At 41.4% G+C, this 26,013-nt stretch overlaps 1 protein-coding gene and 1 long non-coding RNA gene across 4 annotated transcripts in view; one reads left to right on the top strand and one right to left on the bottom strand.

The window, feature by feature from the left end:
* Positions 1–20,269, top strand: part of LOC129699704 (uncharacterized) — a 62,529-nt gene extending 42,260 nt beyond the window's left edge. Inside the window, exon 3 of the long non-coding RNA XR_008723915.1 lies at positions 19,505–20,269. This is a non-coding gene — a long non-coding RNA (uncharacterized LOC129699704). The remainder of the gene's footprint in view (positions 1–19,504) is intronic.
* LOC129699700 (TNF receptor-associated factor 5-like) overlaps positions 1–26,013 on the bottom strand; it is a 46,318-nt gene that overhangs the window by 17,833 nt on the left and 2,472 nt on the right. For all 3 annotated transcript variants that reach the window (XM_055639705.1, XM_055639703.1, XM_055639704.1), the window contains exons 2-3: positions 10,257–10,509; positions 7,498–7,555 (exon numbers count right to left, since the gene is read on the bottom strand). In XM_055639705.1, coding sequence (XP_055495680.1) covers positions 7,498–7,555; positions 10,257–10,509 — 311 coding nt within the window. The remainder of the gene's footprint in view (positions 1–7,497; positions 7,556–10,256; positions 10,510–26,013) is intronic.

The following is a 26,013-nucleotide window of genomic DNA, read 5'->3' as shown; positions in this document are numbered from 1 at the left end:
TTGCCATAGGTCTATCGTAAAGTAGTTTAATCCATCTAATAAAATTCTCTCCCGTATTAAATTTTTGGAGTACCTTGTATAAATACTGCCATTCTACTTCATCAAATGCCTTCTCTGCATCCAACGTGATAACTGAGATATCTTCATTGTCCTCATTATGAGAGTACATTATATTAAAAAGCCTTCTCAAATTATTACATGATTGTCTTTTGGGTATAAATCCCGTTTGATCCGTATTTATTAAATTGTTAATATAATTATTTAGCCTTCTAGCTAGAATCTTTGCTAAAATTTTCTGATCCGTATTTAGAAGTGAAATAGCTCTATAAGAACCCGGTTCATCTAAATCTTTATCTTTTTTTGGTATAAGCGTTATTGTTGCTTCTGCTAGGGTTTCTGGTAGTTTATTTTCAGTATAAGCTTGCATGTATAAATTGAATAATCTTGGTACAATTGACTCCTGAAATCTTTTATAAAATTCATTACTAAAACCGTCTGGTCCTGGGGTCTTCCCATTTTTCAGTGAGTTTATTATTTGTTTTATTTCTTCACTAGTAATCCGTGCTCCTAATTGCTCTTGTTCTAAACTATCCAATTTTGGGAGCTTGCAATTATCTAAAAAATTTGTAATTTTACTTACATCTGTCTTTATTTTAGATGTATATAAATTATGATAAAATTGGGCAAACCTCTTATTAATATCCTTAGGCAATGTTAGCAACTCACCCTTATCCGATTTAATTTTAGTAATAGTTTTTTCCTTTTCTCGTTGCTTCAGTTGCCTCGCAAGTAGTTTATGTGGCTTATCCCCAAATTCGAAGTGTGCTTATTTTGTAATTTGGAATAATCTTATTACTCTAGCCGATAGTATTCTATTGACTTTATATTTCAATAAAGTTATCTTATTATGTTTATTTATGGTTGGGTCAGTTGCATTGTCCAGTTCTAGTAATTTTATTTTCTGTTCTATCCGCTGAAGTTCTCTTTTATTTTCCTTATTTTGAAAACTTTGGTAAGAGATTATGACACCGCGAATATATGCCTTGAAGGTTTCCCATAATAGCGGTGCAGAAATACCCGGTGTGTCATTTATTTCGAAAAAAAGTTTTGTTTGTTCTTTTATATTCTCATAACCCTGCGGGTTATTTAATATGTGTGCATTGAACCTCCAAAAAGGTTTTATACTCGGCATTCCCTCAATTTTAAGTATAAAAGTCAATGGTGAGTGATCAGAAATAATACTATTATGATATGATGGTTTATTCGTATATGGGATCAATTTTGTGTCCAATAAAAAATAGTCAATTCGCGAATAAATTTTGTGAACTGATGAATAAAACTTTTCTATACTAGATTAATTGCTTTGTCATGGTTCATTCTACATAGTTCCACATAACCAACCATTTCTACAGCAGAAACAAAACTGTCTGAAAAAAAATCTCATTTGTCGCAAGCAGGTATTTGAATGTTGTGTATACAGTGCATTCTGAAAGTATTCAGACCCCTTCAATCTTTCCACATTTTGTAACGTTACAGCCTTATTTTAAAATGGATTAAATTCATTTTTTAATCTACACACAATACCCCAGAATGAAGAAGCGAAAACAGATGTTTAGAAATTCTTGCAAAGTAATTAAAAAGAAATAACTGAAATATCACATTTACATAAGTATTCAGACCCTTTGCTATGACCATCAAAATTGAGCCTGGATTCATCCTGTTTCCATTGATTATCCTTGAGATGTTTCTACAACTAGATGAGTCCACCAGTGGTAAATTAAATTGATCCGACATGATTTGGAAAGGCGCACACCTGTCTATATAAGGTCCCACAGTTGACAGTGCGTGTCAGAGCAAAAACCAAGCCATGAAGACGAAGCAATCGTCTGTTGACCTCCGAGACAGGATTGTGTCGAGACACAGATCTGGGGAAGGGTATAAAATAATTTCTACATCAATGCAGGTCCCGAAGAGCACAGTGGCCTCTGTCATTCTTAAATGGAAGAAATCTGGAACCACCAAGACTCTTCATGGAGCTGGCCACCGGGCCAAACTGAGCAATCGGGGGAGAAGGGCCGTGGTCAGGGAGGTGACCAAGAACCTGATGGTCACTCTGACAGAGCTCCAGAGTTCCTCTGTGGACATGGGAGAACTTTCCAGAAGGCCAACTATATCTGTAGCACACCACCAATCAGGCCTTTATGGTAGAGTGGCCAGACGGAAGCAACTCCTCAGTAAAAGGCACACAATAGCCTGCTTGGAGTTTGGCAAAAGGCATCTAAAGGACTCTCAGACAATGAGAAACATGATTCTCTAGTCTGATGAAACCAAGATTGAACTCTTTAGCCTGAATGCCATGCGACATGTCTGGAGGAAACTAGGCACCACTCATCACGGTGAAGAATGGTGTCGGCAGCATCATGCTGTGCGGATGATTTTCAGCAGCAGGAACTGGCTAGTCAGGATCGAGGGAAAGATGAACACAACAAAGTATAGAGAGATCCTTGATGAAAACCTGCTCCAGAGCGTTCTGGACCTCAGACTGGGGCGGAGGTTAGAATAGAATTACCTTTATTGTCATTCAGACCTCACGGTCTGAACGAAATTTCGCGCCTGCAGTCATACATACAACAATAAACAACAATAAACACAAATTAACATCCACCACAGTGAGTCCTCCAAACACTTCCTCACTGTGGTGGAGGCAAAAATCTTAGGGCTGCAGTCTCTTCCCTCCTCTTCTCCCTCTGCGCTGAGGCGATACCCCACTGGGCGATGGTACAACCAGTCCCGTGGCTCACCGAACCCCGCAAACAGGCCGGCTCAAACACCGCGGCCCGGGGTGGTCGAAGCTGCCGCCCTCCAGTCCAGCGGACGCAGCCGCTGGCCCGCGGCTGAACCCCAGACTCAGGTCACCGCCGCCAGAACGCCGTCCCAGCCACCGGAGCACCGTTCCAGCCCCGAGCCGATCACCCTCACGTGAGTGCAGTTCCTCCCTCGAGCTGGGCCGCTCCGACGGGAGCGCCGTTCCACCCTCGGGCTGGGTAGCCCCGACGGAAGCGCCACAGCCCCTCACGGGAGAGTCTCAGCACCGCGCCAGGCCGCCCTCACGGGAGCGTCACAGCTCCTCACGGGAACGTCACAGCTCCTCACGGGAGCGCCGTTCCAGCCCCGAGCCGGACCGCCCTCACAGGAGCGAGCCCAGGGCGAGTCCTGACTGGCTCTGCCTCCGGAGTCTCGAGGTCGCCAACTCCGCCATTAGGCCTCAGCGCAGACGGAAGGTTCACCTTCCAACAGGACAACGACCCTAAGCGCACAGTCAAGACAATGCAGGAGTGGCTTCATGACAAGTCTGTGAATGTCCTTGAGTGGCCCAGCCAGAGCCCAGACTTTAACCCGATCGAACATCTCTGGAGGGACCTGAAAATAGCTGTGCATCGACGCTCCCCATCCAACCTGACAGAGCTTGAGAGGATCTGCAGAGAAGAATGGGAGAAATTACCCAAATACAGGTGTGCCAAGCTTGTAGTGTCATACCCAAGAAGACTTGAGGCTGTAATCGCTGCCAAAGGTCCCTCAACAAAGTACTGAGTAAAAGGTCTGAATACTTATGTAAATGTGATATTTCAGTTGTTTCTAAACACCTGTTTTCGCTTTTTTATTATGGGGTATTGTGTGTAGATTGATGATAAAATAAAAAATGTAATCCATGTAATCCATGTAACGTAACAAAATGTGGAAAAAGTGAAGGAGTCTGAATACTTCTTGAATGCACTGTAAAGCTCAAATTAGCAAAGCAGATTTTGGGAAACTTCACAGAAAACATTTTAGTTTAGTTTAGAGATACAGGGTGAAAACAGGCCTTTCGGCCCGCCGTCCATGCCGACCATTACCTGTACACTAGTTCTATGTTATCTCACGTTCCCACCCTACACACTAGGGGCAATATACAGAAGCCAGTTAACCTACGAACCTTCACGCCTTTGGAATGTGGGAGGAAACCGGAGCAACTGGAGAAAGTCCACTTGGTCACAGAGAGAACTTATAAGTTCCATACTGACAGACCTGTGGTCGGGATTAAATCTGGGTCTTTGGCGCTGTGAGGCAGCAGCTCTACTGCTACACCACTGTGTCACCCGTCCTGTCCCCATGCAAATGTAATTTAATTTAGAAGCACTCACCAATACATGAATGGGTACAAATTAGATCGGTGAAGGGGTGTATGAGATGATGGAAAGCAGCAGCAAGAATGCTTGTAGTTGATATCTAGTCTAAAGCCACAAATGATGAATGGATTTTTTTAGTATGGTACAAAGTGAAACTCTGCTATAAACATTTATCCTTCAGCATAAGTAAATACCTTTATTTATTGATGTAATTCATTATATGTAGTGCAATCCAAGAGTAAACCTAGCAATTATAGAACTGTTAGTTTGACTTCAGTGGTGGGCAAATTAATGGAAAAGATACTTAGAGATAATATATATAAGCATCTAGATAAACAGGGTCTGATTAGGAACAGTCAACATGGATTTGTGCCTGGAAGGTCATGTTTGACTAATCTTCTTGAATTTTTTGAAGAGGTTACTAGGGAAATTGACGAGGGTAAAGCAGTGGATGTTGTCTATATGGACTTTAGTAAGGCCTTTGACAAGGTTCCTCATGGAAGGTTGGTTAAGAAGGTTCAACTGTTGGGTATAAATGCAGGAATAGCAAGATGGATTCAACAGTGGCTGAATGGGAGAAGCCAGAGGGTAATGGTGGATGGCTGTTTATCGGGTTGGAGGCAGGTGACTAGTGGGGTGCCTCAGGGATTTGTGTTGGGTCCTTTGTTGTTTGTCATGTACATCAATGATCTGGATGAAGGTGTGGTAAATTGGATTAGTAAGTATGCAGATGATACCAAGATAGGGGGTGTTGTGGATAATGAAGAGGATTTCCAAAGTCTACAGAGTGATTTAGGCCATTTGGAAAAATGGGCTGAAAGATGGCAGATGGAGTTTAATGCTGATAAATGTGAGGTGCTACACCTTGGCAGGACAAATCAAAATAGGACGTACATGGTAAATGGTAGGGAATTGAAGAATACAGTTGAACAGAGGGATCTGGGTATAACCGTGCATAGTTCCTTGATGGTGGAATCTCATATAGATAGGGTGGTAAAGAAAGCTTTTGGTATGCTAGCCTTTATAAATCAGAGCATTGAGTATAGAAGCTGGGATGTAATGTTAAAATTGTACAAGGCATTGGTGAGACCAAATCTGGAGTATGGTGTACAATTTTGGTCGCCCAATTATAGGAAGGATGTCAACAAAATAGGGAGAGTACAGAGGAGATTTACTAGAATGTTGCCTGGGTTTCAACAACTAAGTTACAGAGATAGGTTGAATAAGTTAGGTCTTTATTCTCTGGAGCGCAGAAGGTTAAGGGGGGACCTGATAGAGGTCTTTAAAATGATGAGAGGGATAGACAGAGTTGATGTGGACAAGCTTTTCCCTTTGAGAATAGGGAAGATTCAAACAAGAGGACATGACTTCAGAATTAAGGGACAGAAGTTTAGGGGTAATATGAGGGGGAACTTCTTTACGCAGAGAGTGGTGGCGGTGTGGAATGAGCTCCCAGTGGAAGTGGTGGAGGCAGGTTCATTGGTATCATTTAAAAATAAATTGGATAGGCATATGGATGAGAAGGGAATGGAGGGTTATGGTATGAGTGCAGGCAGGTGGGACTAAGGGGGGAAAAAAAAAAAAAATTTGTTCGGCATGGACTTGTAGGGCCGAGATGGCCTGTTTCCGTGCTGTAATTGTTATATGGTTATATGGTTATATCACTGAGAGTAAATTAACGCATTAAGTTAACGCGGGATATTTTCTCTTAAAACAGATGAGAAAAATTAAAAGGTAATACAGAGCATTGGCTGTACTTTTATTGTTAGACAATGATATGTTAAATGCATTATATATTTTAAAATGCTATCTTGGGCTTTTAACCTGTTTACTGCCAAGTTTTGTTTCCCTCCATTGGCCATAACCTGGGCATATGGCCAGGTTAATTGTATTGCACCTGCAGTATATGTGAAAACTGGCCCAGCCTCAATAACTTTGTCATTTAAGATACCTTAAAGTCTATCTCTTTAACATAACTTTTGATTACTCTTCCTCATAGCTCCGACTTTGGATTGATGTCCACTTTCTTCCTTATATTTCTGGGAAGCTCCTTAGTCAATTTTTCCTATTCATTAAAAGGTATAATATAGCTTCAAATCCATTTTATTTGGTCAAAGTCACATGACCTATTTTTCTTTAACTTCACCCAATAAAGGAATGTTATTAAGTATTCCATCAAAATCACGTTTGATTCGGAGGAGAGTTGGATGTAAAGTAATATTTCCAAAAAGTGTTTGACTTGCTATGTGCAAATGTCAAACACTTTGTCCTATTCTTCATGTTGAATTTATTCACACCAGAAATAAATTTCAATAATGCACAGTCACTATAACAATTATGTTACCTTCCCCTTTTACATTATTTTCTGTCTCTTTGTTGTAGTCTTCTCCCCATTTTTGGTCCTTGCAAATCTTGTTGTAGTACTAAGTTGATGTCAAGTGAACATCAGCATAGATTATCCAGTCGATCGATATAGTTAAGCTGAGCCCTTCGAAATGCTCTTAAATTACCAATTTTCATGCTTGTCATCTTGCCTCTTGAAAACGCTGACCTTTTATAGATATGACATTTCCACAGCCCAATCCATACCCATGTCTAGAAATGTTCAGTATCCCACAAATATTGAGCAGCCTGTTTCTTTTAAGACTAGGAATACCTTTATTTATTTATGTATGTGACATGCATACAATCATTGGTGGGTGTATGGAACAAGTTGCCAGAGGAGGTAGTTGAGGCTGGGACTATCCCAACATTTAAGAAACAGTTAGATAGGTACATGGATAGGACAGTTTTGGAAGGATATGGAACAAACGCGGGCAGGTGCGAGTAGTGTAGCTGGGACATGTTGTGAGCAAGTTCGGCCGAAGGGCCTGTTACCACACTCTATGATTATTGTACATTTCAGTGGAATCCAGTATAATGATGCCACAGGCAGCCTGTATGTTGCCAGCACAAATGGGATAATTCTATTTGGTAAAGTTTCACTTGCGATACATTTAATCCTTCATAGAAATGTGTGCAACATCATCTTCATTCCTGTCTACCACAGGAATCACTGCTTTCAGCCAAAGAAATAGAAATCATGGACTCATTACTGCAAAAGCTACCTATGCTTTTCCATTTCTTAGCATGGTACTCATGTGAGGCCACATTAAGTAGACAATACCTTCAATTATTTCATTAAATTAACATTTTCCTAATTAACATACAAATGCTTTAAAGCAGAGAAGCAGATATGGTAAAGAAAACTTGTTTCACTCGTTCCAGTCACAGGAATTTTACTGCTGCTTTCCATTCCTTTTTTCATAAATTGTGTATAACTTTATCTTACCCAATTTGAAATAATTCCTTCGTGATCAATAGGACACATGGCAATTGGTTTTGTCTCTCTAGGAAGCATTTTAAAAACAAAATAAATAATTAGCTAGAAGAATATGCAATATCAATTGTCCACAAGACCAACAACTCTCCTTGTAAATGTTCAAACTATACTCGCTTGTTCCATATATTCTTACAAAAAGTATTCTCATATTACGCATTTTATAACTAAAAGCCACCATAATTAATTGGTAGCATAGAATTATGTAGCATTTCATATAACTGATATTATCAGGGTAGAACCCGGGACTTTGGCACTGTAAGGCAGCAACTCTACTGCTGTGCCATCGTGCGGCCAGATATTACTGTCATCCTATTATGTTTGTTTTTACAAAAGCATAACTTTTGGATGGATCAGATATTTTGACAACAGCTTAATGCCACCCATGACCATGAGGTCACCAGTATAGGGGAGAAACAAAAATGTTGCTTGAACAAATGTCTCAATTTCAGTATGTGGGGAAAGGAAGAAGACTTTTGTATGCAACTTGGAATAAAAGCACTAAAATTATATCGTCCAAGAAGCAAAGATCAACTTTATAACAGAGCAAGCTTTTCACATTCATTGTAGGATGAGGCCATTGCTGGCACAGTTAAGCATTTTTTGTCCATCCATTTGGCTTTTAGAAGGTAGTTATAATCATAGCGTTGGATAGCAAGAAACAGGACCTTTGGTCCAAGTCCATGCCAATGTTTTTGTCCACCTACACTAATCCCATTTGCCCGAATTAGAACTGGATCCTTTTCAAGATTCAAGAACAGTTTCCACTAGATCGAAGATCCACAAGATTCTTTCCCAGTGTCATCAGACACACGATCATTGCGACAATGATTTACCTCATTGCGGCCCTTGTACTTTAAAAGAAAAGTGCACTTTCTTTGTAGTTGTAACATTATATTCGGCATTCTGTTTATTTTCTCTTTTGCTCCAACTGATGCACACATGTATGGTATGATTTGCATGGATAGCATGTAAAACAAGCTTTTTCATTGTATCTCAGTACATGTGACAATAATAAACCAGTACAAGTACCTCTATACCAGGCTTATTTAAGAGCCTGTCTCAATACCTCTTAAATGTGGTAATTGTATGTCGTTCCACAACCTTCTCTGGTGTTGAGCATAGCACTACTCCAGGTGAAAATACTCCCACTGTGTTATTTATTGGATAGGGAATTTCAAGACTTAGACTCAGTGACGATGAAGAGACAGCAATATAATCTCCAGTCAGGTAGTATGTGATATAAATGGAACATGCAGTTTATAGTGCTTCCATGTGCCTGCTGCCCTCGTCCAACCTGGTCATGAAGATCATGGGCTTGGAAATGAGCTCTGTCTAGGGTATAGTCAATAATGCCTTACTTTTGATGAAATTCAGCGAGCAAACGCGATAATTCCCGATATTTTGGACCTTTAAATCTCCACGGCAAATGTCCGCTGTTCACTTCCGCTGGATTTGCACCTTCAGCTCCCTCTTTAATTTACCTTAGTTTCTATCTTTTTTTTATACTGTAAATCTAGGTAGCTGTGTCTCACGGTCACCCCGACTGGCACAATAAATTGCAGATCAAAACCTGGCCGTTTTCTATGTTTTTAACGGGTGGGAAAGTGCGTGTTTTCCCATCCACTAACATGTACCGGATGTCTAGCATGTCCTCCACTTGAGATTTTCGGTCACGTGGGTGCGGACCTACGCTCCAGTGACCTTTCGTGAAATCACCCTATAGCCTTGGTGAGTAGCTTCAATGCATTTTGTACATAATACAGATTGCAGTCACCATTGTATGAAGATGGAGAGTAAAATGTTTAAGATCGTGAAATGCGTGCCAATAAAATGCACTGTTCTCTCTTGAGTTGAGTTGAACTCAGCCAGACAAATAAGACAATAACAGATTTGAAAACAGATAATGCTGAAAACGGTCAGACTGACTTACCGAGTGTTTCCAGCAGTTTCTGTTTTAATGTCAGATTTACAGTTATCCACTTTTTTTCGGTACTCCATCACATTCCTTGTGCATTGGAGAAAGTCTTGGGAGGTCAGTGGGTGAGCAACACTGCAGGATACCCAGCCTCTGGTCTGTATGTGCAGGCACAATTTTTACCTGCCGTTTCAGTTAAATTTCTATGATGGCCCCTCTAGATTTTGATTGTTGGAGTTGAGAAAAGGCAACAAATGTCAAGGATAGATGGTTAGACACTCTCCTGTTGGAGATGGTCAATGCCTGGCACATGTGTGATGCCAATATTATTTACAACCTATCAATTTATATATGAATATTTCTAAAGTATTGAAGGACAGAGATGTGAACTGCCTCTGTTTTTGAGCTAATTAATTGCACAATCATCTGCAGCTAGTTAAGGGGTGATCTTATTGAGGATACACTCACAGTTTTTTCCCTAGAATAGAGGATTCTAAAACTAGAGGGCATAGGCTTAGGGTGAGAACGGAATGATTTAAGAGGGACAGGGGCAATTTTTTTACTCAGAGGGTAGGTGGTAACTGGAATGATCTGCCAGAGGAAGCTATATAACAGATGAAATTACAACTTTTAAAATACATTTGAACAGACATATGGTTAGAAAGGGTTTAGATGGGCCAAATGGGACTAGCCCAGCAAGCCAACTTGATAGGCATGGACAAAGTGGACCAACAGGCCTGTTACAGCACTGCAAAGCTCGATGACTCCAATGAAAATGGATGTTAATGCTTACCTTAATTCTGCAATGCAATTTTCACAAAATCGATGTCCACATCCAGTCTGGTACGGATTACATAGAACAAAAGAACAAATCACACACTTGTACCGATCTTCCAATGGCTCAACAAATTGAAGATTGAATCCAGCGTGATACGGGTCAAACCCTAAAGACAGTGATGTGTTGGCACTATCTTGGCGAATGAAGAAGTTTGATTTAACATCAGGGATTTCTTTGGAGGCCATCAGTGTTCTGTTGCTGAATAAACCTAATAAAAGTTGTTTTTAAAATTATAATTAGCAGAATTTATGCACAGAACTTATAATTGATGCATCAAAAGTTTCTTGATAAAATTGCATGGGAAATTCTCAAAAATTAAATGTTTTTCAGTATGATTGTAGATTTAACATAGCTCCGTCAAGAAGCCTCTTTTTATACATTCGTATTCAAATAGAGTTCATGCATTTCAGACGTGCCATCTGCAAATCATAGGGATGAAACTCCTGAAAATTCTGAACGATTTGAAACTTGTTATGAGTAATATGTCCAACAAGATTCTTCCAAAGCCATGATAAGCTCCTCCTGATTAACTCTGCACTCAGACTGGAACATTCGTTCATGAAGCCAGAGTTATACAGCATGGAAACAGGCTCTCTAACCTAATCCATCTATGGCATCCAAGCAGAAGCATTTTTTTTATTTAAAGGCAACACATATCATTGCATAGTTATGGCTTTTCAAATTTCTCTTGGTTTCAAAGCACTGATCCAAACCACAAATGCTCTAAGAAACCATTATCTAGTAATCTATTTGAATAATGCTATTTTTTTCAATTCAATGTAAATCAAAAAGGTGTTTCTTCCTGTGATGAAAAGCATTACAAAGATATCCGAGTTGGTTCAAGTCACTACAGAAATTCATTCCAGGCATCAGTCACTCTTCGACAGTAATGTAATTAATACATCATGAATGCATGAGATGAATGATCTTTCTGAAGTGCTGCAAGGGAACTTGGATCACAATGGCATGGGACGATGGGACCAGATGCCAAATATGTTAATTACTAACATTTATCCATCAGGCTTACTAATGCACAGTCAGATTCCTTCCATCTGACACACCATTAATCCCCCATCACAACCTGTTATTTTTCCTCCCAATTTTGTGATTCACCAACCACATTAACTTTTTACCCTGATATCTCCCCAACGCCTGTACGACTAATCCGATCCCTCGCAAGATGGAATATGTCACTTGATCATCATCAACCATACAGACCCACTCCACTGTTACTACTTCCAAAGTGTCAGTATTAATTCCTGCAATCAGAATGCCAATCTCTCAATGGTTCCACTCACTGCCCCCACACCCCCCTCTCCCCAATATACAAAATGTCAATCTCCACATTTCTTCCAAATTGCAAGGCTCCAGTGCACCATCATAACACAACCAAGACTCAATCAACCAAAACATTGCTAATAGATAGTAGTTCAGGACTGCTCTTTAGTTGTGGTCAGATGGTTCAACCAGAGAGCAGTTTTGAGCTACTATCAACCTCATTGGAGAGCCTCGGACTATATTTGATTGGAGTTTACAGGCTTTATCTTGCACTAAACGTTATTCATGTTAATCCTATTATCATGTATCTGACAACTGTGAATGGCTCATAGAAACATAGAAACATAGAAATTAGGTGCAGGAGTAGGCCATTCGGCCCTTCGAGCCTGCACCGCCATTCAATATGATCATGGCTGATCATCCAACTCAGTATCCCGTACCTGCCTTCTCTCCATACCCCCTGATTCCTTTAGCCACAAGGGCCACATCTAACTCCCTCTTAAATATAGCCAATGAACTGGCCTCAACTACCCTCTGTGGCAGAGAGTTCCAGAGATTCACCACTCTCTGTGTGAAAAAAGTTCCTCTCATCTCGGTTTTAAAGGATTTCCCCCTTATCCTTAAGCTGTGACCCCTTGTCCTGGACTTCCCCAACATCGGGAACAATCTTCCTGCATCTAGCCTGTCCAGCCCCTTAAGAATTTTGTAAGTTTCTATAAGATCCCCCTCAATCTCCTAAATTCTAGAGAGTATAAACCAAGTCTATCCAGTCTTTCTTCATAAGACAATCCTGACATCCCAGGAATCAGTCTGGTGAACCTTCTCTGCACTCCCTCTATGGCAGTAATGTCCTTCCTCAGATTTGGATTGTAATCATGCATTGGCTGGTTAGCACGTAACAACAGCTTTTCACTGAAACTCAGTACACGTGACAATAGACCAAACAAAACAAAATCAACCAAGACATTGCTGCAGATGCTGGAAATCTGAAATAAAAGCAAAAAATACAACAATTATTCAGCAAATTATTGTTTCAGGTCAATGGCTTGCAACTCACAAATAGTTCCTGACCTGCTGAATAATTCCAGCATTTTCCCTTTCCATTTGATCAAAGCCTGTGGTGGAGGGGATCCCTGATCCCATCGTTTACAAGGAGGACCAGGCAGCTCCCTATTGTTATTAGTTTACCTTGTGTGCAGCTGAAGATTTCAGAATTGGTCATGAACAAAACACCTGCTGCTTGGTTCATGTTGAATCTCTAGGCATATAATGGATATGGGAAGGATTGGAACAATTAGTCTTACATAGAAACATAGAAAATAGGTGCAGGAGTAGGCCATTTGGCCCTTCAAGCCAGCACCGCCATTCAATATGATCATGGCTAATCATCCAATAACAGTACCCCTGAGTCTTAGTCTCATGTAACCGTGTCAGTACACAAATATATTTTAAAAATTCTCTATATCCATGTGGTTCCGCTTTACATTTTTGTATAGGCCAAACCTACAACTTGTTATTCCCCTTTTTACACCGTTTAAAAGAGAAAACGTTTTTTGGGTATTTCAACATTTTGGTGAATTGTGTAATTTGACAGTAAAACTATTTTTACTCTGTCTAATAATGTTATAAACACTCTGGTATCGTTCTCTTCACTTTACCTTTTGTGCTTATGTTTGGTTTGATTGTATTAATGTATAATATTATCTGATTTGATTGGATAGCACACAAGCATTTTAACTTGTCTCCGTCAATGTGACAATAATAAACCTAAACTTTCCAAATGCACATCTGAGGTGCTCAAGTTGGGTGACCCTTAGCCTACAAGGAAATCTAGTTAAGTCCTTTGCAAAGTTATCAGGGATGGCAAGAGCATGCTAGAGTCCCAGACTAACCACACATACCAAGACCTTGCTTTACTGGCAATGAGAGGGGTCCTCCCAGCCAGATCCTTCCTGTACCATCCAGAGTCTTACATGCTGCTGCTCTCGAGACGACTGCTATCGGGAGGAGACAGTTTCCCAACTTTGTAGGGTGTGGACTTGCGAAGAGGGTCTGGACCAACTGGCAGAAGTATTTTAAGACATCTTTTAACATCCATATTCCAATCTTCCATATTCCCATCTGCTTTAAGAAGACCACTATCATCCTAGTCCCTAAGATAATCAAGATAACGTGCATTAATGACATCCATCATCATGAAATGCTTCGAGAGGCTACTCATGGCGTACATCAACTCCAGCCTCCAAGACAGTCTTAACCCACTACAATTTGCCTAATACCACAAAAGCCTTGAACGTCTGGTTAACAAGGACACTTACGTCAAACATCTATTTATTAATCATAGCTCTGCTTTCAACACCATTTTTATAACCATACTCATCTCCAAACTGCTGGAACTAGGACTAAGCAACTCCCTCTATAACAAAATCATTGGCTTCTTGACCCATTGACAGCAATCAATAAGGACAGGCAAGTAAATATCCAGAACAATAGTTCTCAACACTGGTGCTCCACAACAAAGGAGCTGGTCATCACTAGGAAGCAGGGTGAATTTCACACCCAGTCCATATCGCTGGTGCTGAAGTGAAGATGGTTGAGAGTTTCAAGTTTCTAGGTGTAAATATCACCACATAGGCCTGGTCCAACTACGTTGAAGCTAAGGTCAAGAAAACACAGCAAGCCTTTACTTGTTCAGACGTCTAAGGAAATTTGGTAGGTCCTCAATTACTTTTAGCTATTTCTATCGATGCACCATAGAAACGAATCTATCCGGTTGCATCAACGATTGATATGGCAATTGATCTGGCCAAGATCGCACAAAATTGTAGAGTTGTGAACACAGTCTAGTACACAACACAAACCTGCCTCCCTGCCCCACTGCTACCCACCCATTGACTCCATCTCCACTTCACAAAGCAGCTAACATAATCAAGGACCACCTACACCCCAGTCATCCTCGTTTTTCCCCTCTACAAACAGGTAGAAGATACGATAAAACTTTATTTATCTCAAGAGGGAAATTGATCTGCCAACAGTCATAAAAACATAAAATACATGGGGATACGCAAAGATTGGGGGGGGGGGGGGGGGGGAGTCAGTCTCAGTCGATATGGTTTTTAAACTTAAGATAGACACAAAGTGCAGGAGTAACTCAGCGGGTCAGGCAGCATCTCTGATGATAAAAGATAGGTGACATTTTGGGTTGGGTCCCTTCTTTTAAGAGGGATCCTTTTTAATGGATTTGCGAATCTTTAAAAGGTGATGGTTGTTCACATTTCTTAGAAGTATTGAATTAAACGTTGTTTGCCATTTCTTGGTTTTCCTATAGCATAGCATTAGGAAATTTAAGGTGGTGAATCTGTGGAGGCAGTCAATAGATCTTTTTAAGTGGAGATTGATAGATTCTTGATTAGTACGGGTGTCAGAGGTTATACGGAGACGGCAGGGAATGGGGTTGAGAGGGAAAGATAGATCAGCTATGATTGCATGCGGGAGTAGGTTTGAATTTATGAACGTTGAATTACTGAAAGTAGCTATTGCAGAATGAACGCTAAAGTTTCTCCCTAGTTTCCCCTCCTCCCACAATGGAAAGATGTGTTTATTGTGAAAGGCAACGTAGTGGGTGGGAAGCGGTTAGAGGCTGGGGAGCCAGCTGCGGAAAACGCTCGGAAATCCCCAAGCTCTCCGCCCCATCCCAGGAAGCTGCAGCGCTCGCCGCAGCATCACCACATCCGCAGCGCCCGGCAGCAACAAACAGGCTCCGCTCCGAGCAGCGGAGGCGGCAACGTGGGGGCCACTCATCAGACTCTGCTGCTATTCACGGAGCTGGAAAACCCAACGCACCACTTGTCAGCGCAGTGCCCAACGAGCACGTTTAAAAATGAAAAACAAATTTAACAAAGCACTGCAAGCACTTTACATTGATGTTCCGTGTTCATACTTCAGATGTTATTGACAAATACATGAAAGACTGCAGCTTTCAAAGGTTCCATCAGACTGAAAAAATCCCAACGAAATGCAGGCTTTCTCTAAGTTCATGTGATTCAAACGACTGGAGTATTTTTGATGAATGCAATGTTGTTAAGAGATGTTACCATTAGGTTTTCAATTATTCCTTTTAATATTTTTCGATGGAGTCAGTACTTATGACTAAGATGACAGAACACTTTTTCAAAAAATAAACCTATTCAGAATAAAAAACAAACACACAATAAAAACTGCAAAAATTCTGCACACTGTGTTTATGCATTCAATAGTCAATTCATTCAATAGTGTCATAGGATGCCAAGCTATTGCTGCAGTAGCAAACAGTGTGCAGATTCTGAAAGAATGAGATCAAATAGCTTTTCTGCACGGAAATTAACTCCACAATTCTGTGAAGTAATACTGAGACTAGATTTTCCAGTAAGAAATATGGCAGAACAATTTCCAGAAATGTTATCTGATCCGCAGTTGTTTCGTACACATTTTGTCCGCTCCACTGCGAAATCTCATCAAGATATGCATACTTTGAAGAAGTTTCCTCTCTCCGACGAGAGTTCTGCAACATCCTCTCTCGCTGCTCCCCCTCTGTGATTCCTCCTGCTCTCCGAATCTACGCATTGATTTGTTCTACATCTCTCCACATTACCATCGAAATCTCTCGTTTCCCTTTCCCCTGGCTCTCAGTCTGAAGAAGGACCCGAAATACCACCTATTCCTCTTCTCCAAATGTGCTTCTGACCCGCTGAGTTACTCCATCTTTTTGTGTCTATCTTTGGTTTATACCAGCATCTACAGTTCCTTCCTACACAATCAGTGTTCACTGTCATTTAATTCTAAAACTGACATTACTTACCAGATTGAGGTGCACACAGTTTAATGTGAAAATGCCACTGTTGCTATTGGCAATTTATCCCTTCTGCAAAATATGTAGTGTTTTTGCAAGTTTCTCCAATGGAATTTGATAAAATCACTTACATTTATGATGTTTACCAATTGCAGAGGAACTAACGGTTACTTAAAAATTGATGCTATGTTGCACAAAGTCCAAGGGAATGCATACTGCTGTGTAAGCAAACTCCGTGGCCTTAAAATAACTAACTTTATTTATGTGTATTATAGATTCCTCTGTTAAAAAAATGTGGACATTTTAAAATCTATTTCACACAGGTTCATTTATGCCATTTGTTTCTTCCTTAATATAGTCCAATCTTCAGTTTTTTTAAATCTATATAATTAAATCTCAAATCTTGACCACTTCCTGTTTGCACTGCATATTGATTTTAGGAAAAACGCTACCACTTACGGCTGTGATTTTTGGCCATCTTACTCAGAGTCCCCCTCCGCTGCACAGGACAAGAGGATTTTTCCCATCGATGAAAAATAAAAGACTCTTAATGTTTAAAAAATGTTGAGATTCTCTCTCATGTCAATCACACCATGACGCGTTCGGTGGGAGTGGGAGGGACTATAAAACCCGGAAGTGTGGACTGCCTCCGTCTCTGCAAGATGGGGGAGCGAGAGGTCACAACTCTCAATCGGACCTGTAAATAACACTGCACCCATGTCTACTAAACTGTGAGTGGTTTTACTGACCTGTGAGTGCCCTGAATGTAGTTTGAAAATGTGGTTTGAAAATGCAAAAGTGGTTTGGTTTGTAAATGCAAAAGTGGTGTTGCCATGAAAATACAAAAGTGGTGTTGCCTTTGCCTTATTGAAAAGTGGTGTTGCCTTTGCCTTATTGGAAAGTGGTGTTGCCTTTGCCTTATTGGAAAGTGGTGTTGCCTTTGCCTTATTGAAAAGTGGTGTTGCCTTCGCCTTTTTTTAAAAGGGGTGTTGCCTTCTATATCATTAAAAGTGTAATCTTGACCACTTCCTTTTTACGCTGTATATTGATTTTAGAAAAAACGCTACCACGTACGGCTGTGATTTTTGGCCATCTTACTCAGAGTCCCCCTCCGCTCATCGGGTGCTGAGGATTTTTCCCATCGATGAAAAATAAGAGTTATTAGTGTTTAAAAAATGTTGAGATTCTCTCTCCTGCCAATCACTCCATGAAGGCCACGCCCCTTCTAGTGGGAGGGGGAGGGACTATAAAATCTGGAAGTGTGGGTGTGGCTCAGTCTCTGCAAGATGAGGGAGGGAGAGGTCACGACTCTCTGTCTTTGGTGGCCTTGCACCCTGCTTGAAATGGTAGGAAACTGCACTTGAGTTTGGTGGCCTTGCACCCTGCTTGAAACAGTATGAAACTGCACTTGAGTTTGGTGGCCTTACACCCTGCCTGAAGTGGTATGAAACTGCACTTGAATTTGGTGGCGTTGCACCTGCTTGAAGTGGCACAAAACTGCACTTGAATTTGGTGGACTTGCACCCTGCTAGAAGTGGCACAAAACTGCACTTGAATTCGGTGGCCTTGCACCCTGCTTGAAGTGGAATTTCAAGGAATAGCCACGAGTCAACTGCCATCCGACCAGCCGTGAGTGAGTGAGCTACCAACACAACAGGCTTGAGTGACTGAGCTACCAGCCCAATAATCCATTTGGCCCACAATGTCTGTGCTAGCCCTCTGGAAACCAGACCCTTCAACCCACAACACCCGTACTAGGGCTCAGAACCCCCCCCCTCCCCCCCCCCACTGGCCACCAATTTTGGAATTGGTGGAGGGGTGGAATATTGGATTGGGGGACCAGCCCTCCCGTGTGAAGCTGGGACCCAACGGGTCCCACTTAGTCTAGTAATGTTTAAAATACAGTTGTGACTTTTTCTTCCAGTTCACTGTATATGTGATTTCTATTGGATGCCAGCATTAAATGTCATAAAATTGGGAATTCTCACCACAGAGACAAATAGATCTATGCAGGAACTAATTTTCAGGTCTATGCTAAATGTTATTGCTTTGCAACTAATTGTAAACCTTGTGCCTAAATCTGCTGCCATCCGTTGTTGCACGATTTAAAGAGGATATTATAATGGCAGCTCTGTCAAGTCTCCCTCGTCTCCCTCATTGGTTTGTTTGGAATTATTCTTTGACAGATTGTGCTACCATTACAATCCCTTAATGCATATTCAGACAACACATTTGTGGGTAACTCGTTTTAAAAGGATTTATTTAGACCACCTCAGCATAACAGTCATGGTCTAGTGTTAAACAGGCATGACTATGTATTTAGATATAGGCAGATAGAAAGAGGCCACCACAACCACACATCATCCACCTATTAACACTAATCCTACACTAATATAATCCAACTTTATTCTCTCCATACTATTATCAATTCCCCACAGATTCTACCTGTTACCTACATTCAAGGGGCAATTTACAGATGCCAATTAATCTAGACCATGACTGTTATCGGTGCTCCATTGAGAGCATACTAACATACTGTGTATGCGTGTGGTACACCAGCTGCACAGCGGCTCAGAGGAAAGCGCTCCAGAGGGCCATTGACAACGCCCAGAGGATTGTCGGCTGCCCTCTCCTTACCTTGGAGGACCTACACAGTTCCCGCTGCACCAAAAAAACCCAGAATATAATAAAGGACATCTCCCACCCCGGACACTCCCTGTTTGAACTGTTGCCGTCAGGCAGACGGTACAGATCCACAAGGACAAGGACAAATAGACTAAAAAACAGTTTTTACCCCACTGCTATAAAAGCACTAAATGTAGCCGCCAAGGAACGCAGGGGCGATACAGACTAAGGGACTGTGGTAACGGTGAAATCGACAGAAGGATGGAGGGTTGGGTGTGTATGCGTGCTTTGTCTGTGATATTTATTTATTTGCTTATCTTTATTATTTTACCGTGGATGTTTCATTAGCTTTAGAAATGTTTGAATGCTGCACTGACTGGCTGACATTTTAAATTTCGTTGTACATGGCCCATGTTACAATGACAATAAAGAAACTATTCTATTCTATTCTACCAACCTACATGTCTTACAGATGTGGGGAGAAAACCGGAAAACCCTGAGGAAATCCATATGATCACAGGGAGAACTTGCAGACATCACCCGAGGTCAGGATGGAAACTGGGACCTCAGGAGTTGTGAGGTTGTGGTATTACCAGCTGCATCTCTGTGCCAGTCCTAATTTATTGAACAATTTAATCATAAATCTTACATCCTGATCAGTTATAGTGTCAAGGTAAAAATTATGCATATTGTGTTAAATGTCTGGCATCAAACAGAGTTTCTATACAAGCCAAAGATAGACACAAAATGCTGGACTACTCAACAGGACAGGCAGCATCTCTGGAGAGAAGGACTGGGTGATGTTTCGGGTTGATACCTTTCTTCAAACTTTAAGAGCCAACTGTCCTTCATTTACTCAAAACAGCAGAATTGTAATCATTACTGCTCAGGCTTAGAGACTGCAAAATGTGTCCAGGAATGTGTTTTCCTCTTTGAAAAAATAATTGAAAGCTTACTGGAGAGGAGTTCTGCTACCTATTTATAAGTTACATTGTTTTCTATTTGAGTAAGGTTCAAACACGTATCATAGAGGCACAAATGATTGTTGTTGCTGGGATCTTCTTCTTGCGTATGGCATGCACAGCCTAAAGTTGTAAGACAACTTGGTCTGTTTGATCTTCTGTTTGTGCATGCCAGGTTGATTGCATTCATCGCAACAGGGTGGACCACGTGAAGAATCTGGGATCTTAAGGCAAACACAAAGTGCCGGAGGAACTCAGCAGGTCAGGCAGCATTTCTGGAGAGAAATGGACAGATGACATTTCTGGTTGGGATTCCTCTTCAGACTGAAAGTATCACAAGCTGAATGTTTCATGTACCCTGAAACAAGTGTCATAGTTTGCCTCAGCTATGAAACACGGTTTACATTCATCTCAGAATACAGCACTTTTCCGCTTGTTTGGATCTGACAATATTAACGTTTTCTGTATAAAGTATTTCATCAATTTATTTTTGGAATTTGGAACACACCCAAAACAGTCATTTGAATATTTAAATTGTTCTGAGTCATCTTGGGAAGTGACTGTCTGCAGCTAATTGTTGGTAAGTAAGGTGGGTTGTACATGAGGAGTGAAATGACGGAGGTTAGACTGGGGTGAGGAGGAACAGATTATTTTCTCATGCACCAGAGGGGCATTCCTGCTCAGGTTGGGTACATAAAGCATTTCAACAAGCAGCTTGAATTACCTTGTTCAGTCCTTTTACCTGTGGGCTTGAATAAAGCCAAAATTGTGTAGGAAGGAACTAATAATGCTGGGTTAAACCGAAGATAGACACAAAAAGCTGGAGTAACTCAGCGTGTCAGACAGCATCTCTGGTGAGAAGGAATAAGTGATGCTTTGGGTCGAGACCCTTCTTCAGACTGAGAGTCAGGGGAAAGGGAAATGAGAAATATAAACGGTGATACAGAGAGATATGGAACAAATGAATGAAAGGTAACGATAATAAAGGAGAAGGGCCATTGTTGGCTGTGGGCTAGGTGAGAACGAGTTATACAGACAATGAAACTCACCAGTACGACAGTGAAACTAGTACAATGACTAGGATGGGGAAGGGATGGAGAGAGAGGGGATGCAAGGATTACTTGAAGTTAGAGAAATCAATATTCATACCACTGGGTTGTAAGCTGCCAAAGAAAAAGATGAGTGCCAGCTCCAACCCGTCTCCATATTAGATTCGCAAAATTCACACCAAATCCCACATTAAATTTCTAGTTTAAAATTGAGTTCACTGCTCATGATTAATGGGTTAGTTAAACCTGAGTTTGTTCCTGCCTTGCTAACACCAGGTGAAAGCACAGAACATAAATTTAATTAAATCATAAATTTAATTAAATAATCTGTCAGACCACAATTTAGGAAGAAATGAGACTAGCCAGTATAAAGTGATGACAGAGACATTGGGCAGGAGGTGCAAGTGATAGATAGGTCTATGTGAGGAGGTGTGTAGGAAGGAACTGCAGATACTGGTTTAAACCACAGATAGACACAAAAATATGGACAGGCAGCATCACTGGAGAGAAGGAATGGGTGACGTTTTGGGTTGAGACCCTTCTTCAGACTCAGGAGGGGTTGATTGGCAGATGGAGTTTAGTTGGGGAGGGAAGGGTGGAGATAGCAATAGAGGATGCATGGTGAGGTGTAAATATCAATGAGCAGCAGATAATGGAAACTGATAAGAAAGGGAGCGTGGAAACAAATAAGGGAGAGTTGGTGAGCAAATGGGAACTGAGCGGCAGGGAATAGGGAAGCTGCAGTGAAGGAGTATGTGGGTGGTGAGCAGGTGGGGGGAGCAGAAAAAACACTGGTTGATAGGAGTTGGGGGATTGCTTGGAAAAACGGGGGTGGATTAGTGGACCTGTGTAGATGAACAGGAGAGAGAAAGGGACAGGGAAATACTTAGTTTAGTTTCAGCATGGAAACAGGCCCTTTGACCCACTGAGTCCATGCTGACCATCGATCACCAGTTCACACACTAGTTATACACACATGCCCTATACACGAGGGGCAATTTACAGAGGACAATTAATCAACAAACCCGCACGTCTTTGGGATATGGGAGGAAATCGGAGAACCTGTGGAAAACCCACACGGTTACAGGCCGATTCCACACCAACAGCACCTGAGGTCAGGACTGAACTCGGGTCCCTGGTGTTGTGAGGCAGCAACACTACCAGCTGCGCCACTGTGCTGCCCTTCCCTGAAATGTATACAGAAACTATTTGTTTCCTGCTGGACTGGAGGGTTGTGTTATATGGAACAATTTTACAGACTGGGGCTTTTCTCTGGAGGGAAGGAGGTTGAAGGGCAACCTAATAAAAGTTTTTAAATCATGAGGGGCAAAGATAAGATTCATTATCACAGTCTTTTTCCAGAGTAGGGGAGTCTAAAACTGGAGAACATAGTTTCAAGATAAAAGTGGAACATTTTAAAGGGGCAAGTTTTGCGGGGCAAGTTGTTCACAGAGGGTGATGGGAACAAATTGCCAGAGGAAGTGGTGGAGGTGGGTACAGTTACATGATTTAAAAGACATTTGGACAAAAAAAGATGAGAGGGCTATGGGCCAAAGGCAGGCAAATGGGTTAGCTCAGATTCACACCTTGGTCTGCATGTACAAGTTGGGCCAATGGAACTCTTTCTGTGCTGTTAAACTCTATGACTATAATTATAATGTAAGGTTTCTAAGTTTGCCCTTGATATGACATTAAGAGTACGGGCAAGAGGTAATGAATATATTGCTGCAACAGGATCTAGATAAATTGGGTGAGTGGGCGAAAGAAGATTTACCATGGGAAAGTGAGAGCTCATGCATTTTGGTAACAGCTACCAATAGGCAGATTATTATCTAAATGGAAAAAGACTGTAAATACATGAAGAATAGAGGAATCTAGGTATTCTTGTACATGAAACTCAAATAGTCTATAGGGAAGTCCGTTAAGTAGTTAAGAAGGCAAACGGTATATTGTTGCAAAGAATGTTAACGTTTAGAAATAGGTAGTTTTGTTGCAAATGTACAGAGTGTTGGTGATACCTGGTGTATTCCACACATTTCAGGTCCCCTGAGCTAATAAACATTGTATCAGCATTGGAGGCAGTCCAAAGGATGTTCACTGGGCTAAATGCTGGAATGAAGATTTGTCATATCTAGCGAGGCTGAACAGAGGACATATTCTTCAGAATTAGGATGAATAAGGGGTGATCTTACTGAAACATATAAGATCCTAAGGGGGCATGACTGGAAAGATGTTGAGATGTTTTCAATCTTGTGAGATTCTTGAACAAAGCGACACTTTCAAAGTAAACATATGGTCATTTCAAACCAAGGTATATGGAAATTTCTTCTCACAGATCTCTGTAGTTTTGTTCCCTGGAGACGTATGGAGGCTAGCTCACAAGAAGTATTTAAGATGGAGATACCATAATCTTTGAAAATATCAAATGCAATGGGGAATTGGTAAGGAGAACGAGTTGCATAGAAACTAGGTGCAGGAGTAGGCCATTCGGCCCTTCGAACCAGCACCGCCATTCAATATTATCATGGCTGATCATCCACAATCAGTACCCTGTTCCTGCTTTTTTTCCCCTTATCCCTTGAATCCCTTAGTACAAAGAGCTAAATCTAACACTCTTGAAAACATCCAATGAATTGTCCTCCACTGCCTTCTGTGGCAGGAATTCTACAGATCACAACTCTATGGGTGTAAACGTTTTTCCTCATCTCAGTCCTAACTGGCTGACCCCTTACTCTTAAACTGTGACCCCTGGTTCTGGACTCCCCCATCATTGGGAACATTTTCCCTGCATTCAGTCTGTCCAATCCTCTAAGATTTTTATATGTTTCTATACGATTCCCTCACATCCTTCTAAATTCCAGCGAATACAAGCACAGTCGACCCATTCTTTCATCATATGTCAGTCCCGCCAACCCTGGAATTAACCTGGTGAACCTACGCTGCTCTCCCTCAATAGCAATAATGTCCTTCCTCAAATTAGGAGACCAGAATTGCACACAATACTCCAGGTGTGGTCTCACCAGGACCCTGTACAACTGCAGCAGGACCTCCTTGTCCCTAAACTCAAATCCTCTCGCAATGAAGGTTGACATGCCATTAGCTTTCTTCACTGCCTGCTGTACCTCCATGCTTACTTTCAGTGACTGATGTACAAGCACACCCATGTCTCGTTGCACCTCCCCTTCTCCCAATCTGACATCATTCAGATAATAATCTGCCTTCCTGTTCTTGCCACCAAAGTGGATAACCGCACATTCATCCACATGCAGCTGCCATGCTACTGCCCATCACCCAACCTATCCAAATCACCCTGCAGCCTCATAGCATCCTCCTTGCAGCTCACATTGCCACCTAGCTTTGTGACATCCACAAACTTAGAGATGTTCCATTTAATTCCCTCGTCTAAATTGTTAATATATATTGTAAACAACTGGGGTCCCAGCAACGAGTCTAACGACACCCCACCAGTCACTGCTTGCCATTCTGAAAAGGACATGTTAATTCCTACTCTTTGCTTCCTGTCTGCCAACCAGTTCTCTATCCATGTCAAAACCCTACCCCCAATACCATGTTCTCTAATTTTGGACTAATCTCTTATGTAGGACCGTGTCAAAGGCTTTTTGAAAGTCCAGATACACCAGATCCACTGGATCTCCCTTATCTATTTTAATTTTCTTACATCCAAAAATTCCAAAAGATTAGTCGAGCATGATTTACCCTTCATAAATCCATGCTGACTTTGACTGATCCTGTCACTGCTTTCCAAATGCGCTACTATAATATCTTTAATAATCGACTCCAGCATCTTCCCTACTACCAATATAAGGCTAACTGGTCTATAATTACAATGCATCCACAATTTCTAGGGCCACATCCTTGAGTACACTGCAATGCAGATCATCATGCCCTGGGGATATATCTGCCTTCAGTCCCAACTATTTACCTGCAGTGCCCTCCATAATGTTTGGGACAAAGATCCATCATTTAGTTATTTGCCTCTGTACTCCACAATTTGAGATTTGCAATATTAAAAAAAAATCACATGTGGTTAAAGTGCAGAGGGGAGGGGAGAGGGAGGGGAGAGGACTTATGGTGGGAGGGAAGAGGGCATATGGAGGGGGTGAGGGAGTGACTGATGGTAGGGGAAAGGAGAAGGAGAGAGAGGTGAGGGAGGGAGTGGGGAAGGGGAGGAGAGGGGAAAGATGAGGGTGGAGGAAGGGGAAAGAATGCTGGAGGATGAGGGGGAATGGAAGAGGGATGGTGAGGCGCAGTTGGGGAGGGTTGCTGTGACTCGCGTCACAATGGGGATCTCTGGTGTCACAACGGGAACCCCTCAGCCGCGCCTGTGCAGTTGGGGGCTATGGGTTAGTGGTGGAATATTGCCTTGGGGAATGGGCCCAACTGGTCCGCACCTGGTCTAGTAATCTATATTTAAATACAGCAGGATTCAATTCCCTGGACATCAAATGAAGATTAATTTTAAATGCCTTGATGACAATGATGTAGTAATATTGTTGCAATTGCTAATGCATCATGTGCAAATGAAATGCAATGCCTGCGTAATTACAGTTCAGTTGCAAACTTGTTTACAAGGTTAAATGTAAAACCAGACCTTGTATAATTGTTGCAGATCACTTGAGTAGAATTTTCAACCACAAAATATATTTTTTCTTGAATTTAATCACACATGCATAATTCTCCGATATTTGTTAAATTTGAAGTGACGACTAACCCATTAGTAGCAAATTATAGGAGATTCAAGGAACTGTAGACGCTGGTTTGCAAAACAAAACACATAGTGGTGAAGAAACTCAATGGGTCAGATAGATCTCTGTCCTCCAGCAAATTATAGCAGCAAATGATATAATAGCTTCATAGATCAACAGGTCTGGCTAATTCGCACTACACAGTTGCTTAGTCACCCATGTCATAGTAAAATAATTAATTTTCTCATGTGACACGTGAATAGC

The sequence above is a fragment of the Leucoraja erinacea genome, chromosome 8 (genome assembly GCF_028641065.1).
Source record: "Leucoraja erinacea ecotype New England chromosome 8, Leri_hhj_1, whole genome shotgun sequence".
In the NCBI taxonomy this organism is placed as follows: Eukaryota; Metazoa; Chordata; class Chondrichthyes; order Rajiformes; family Rajidae; genus Leucoraja; species Leucoraja erinaceus.
Note: the sequence above shows the minus strand (reverse complement) of the source record. Positions and strands in the feature narration are given on the sequence as shown.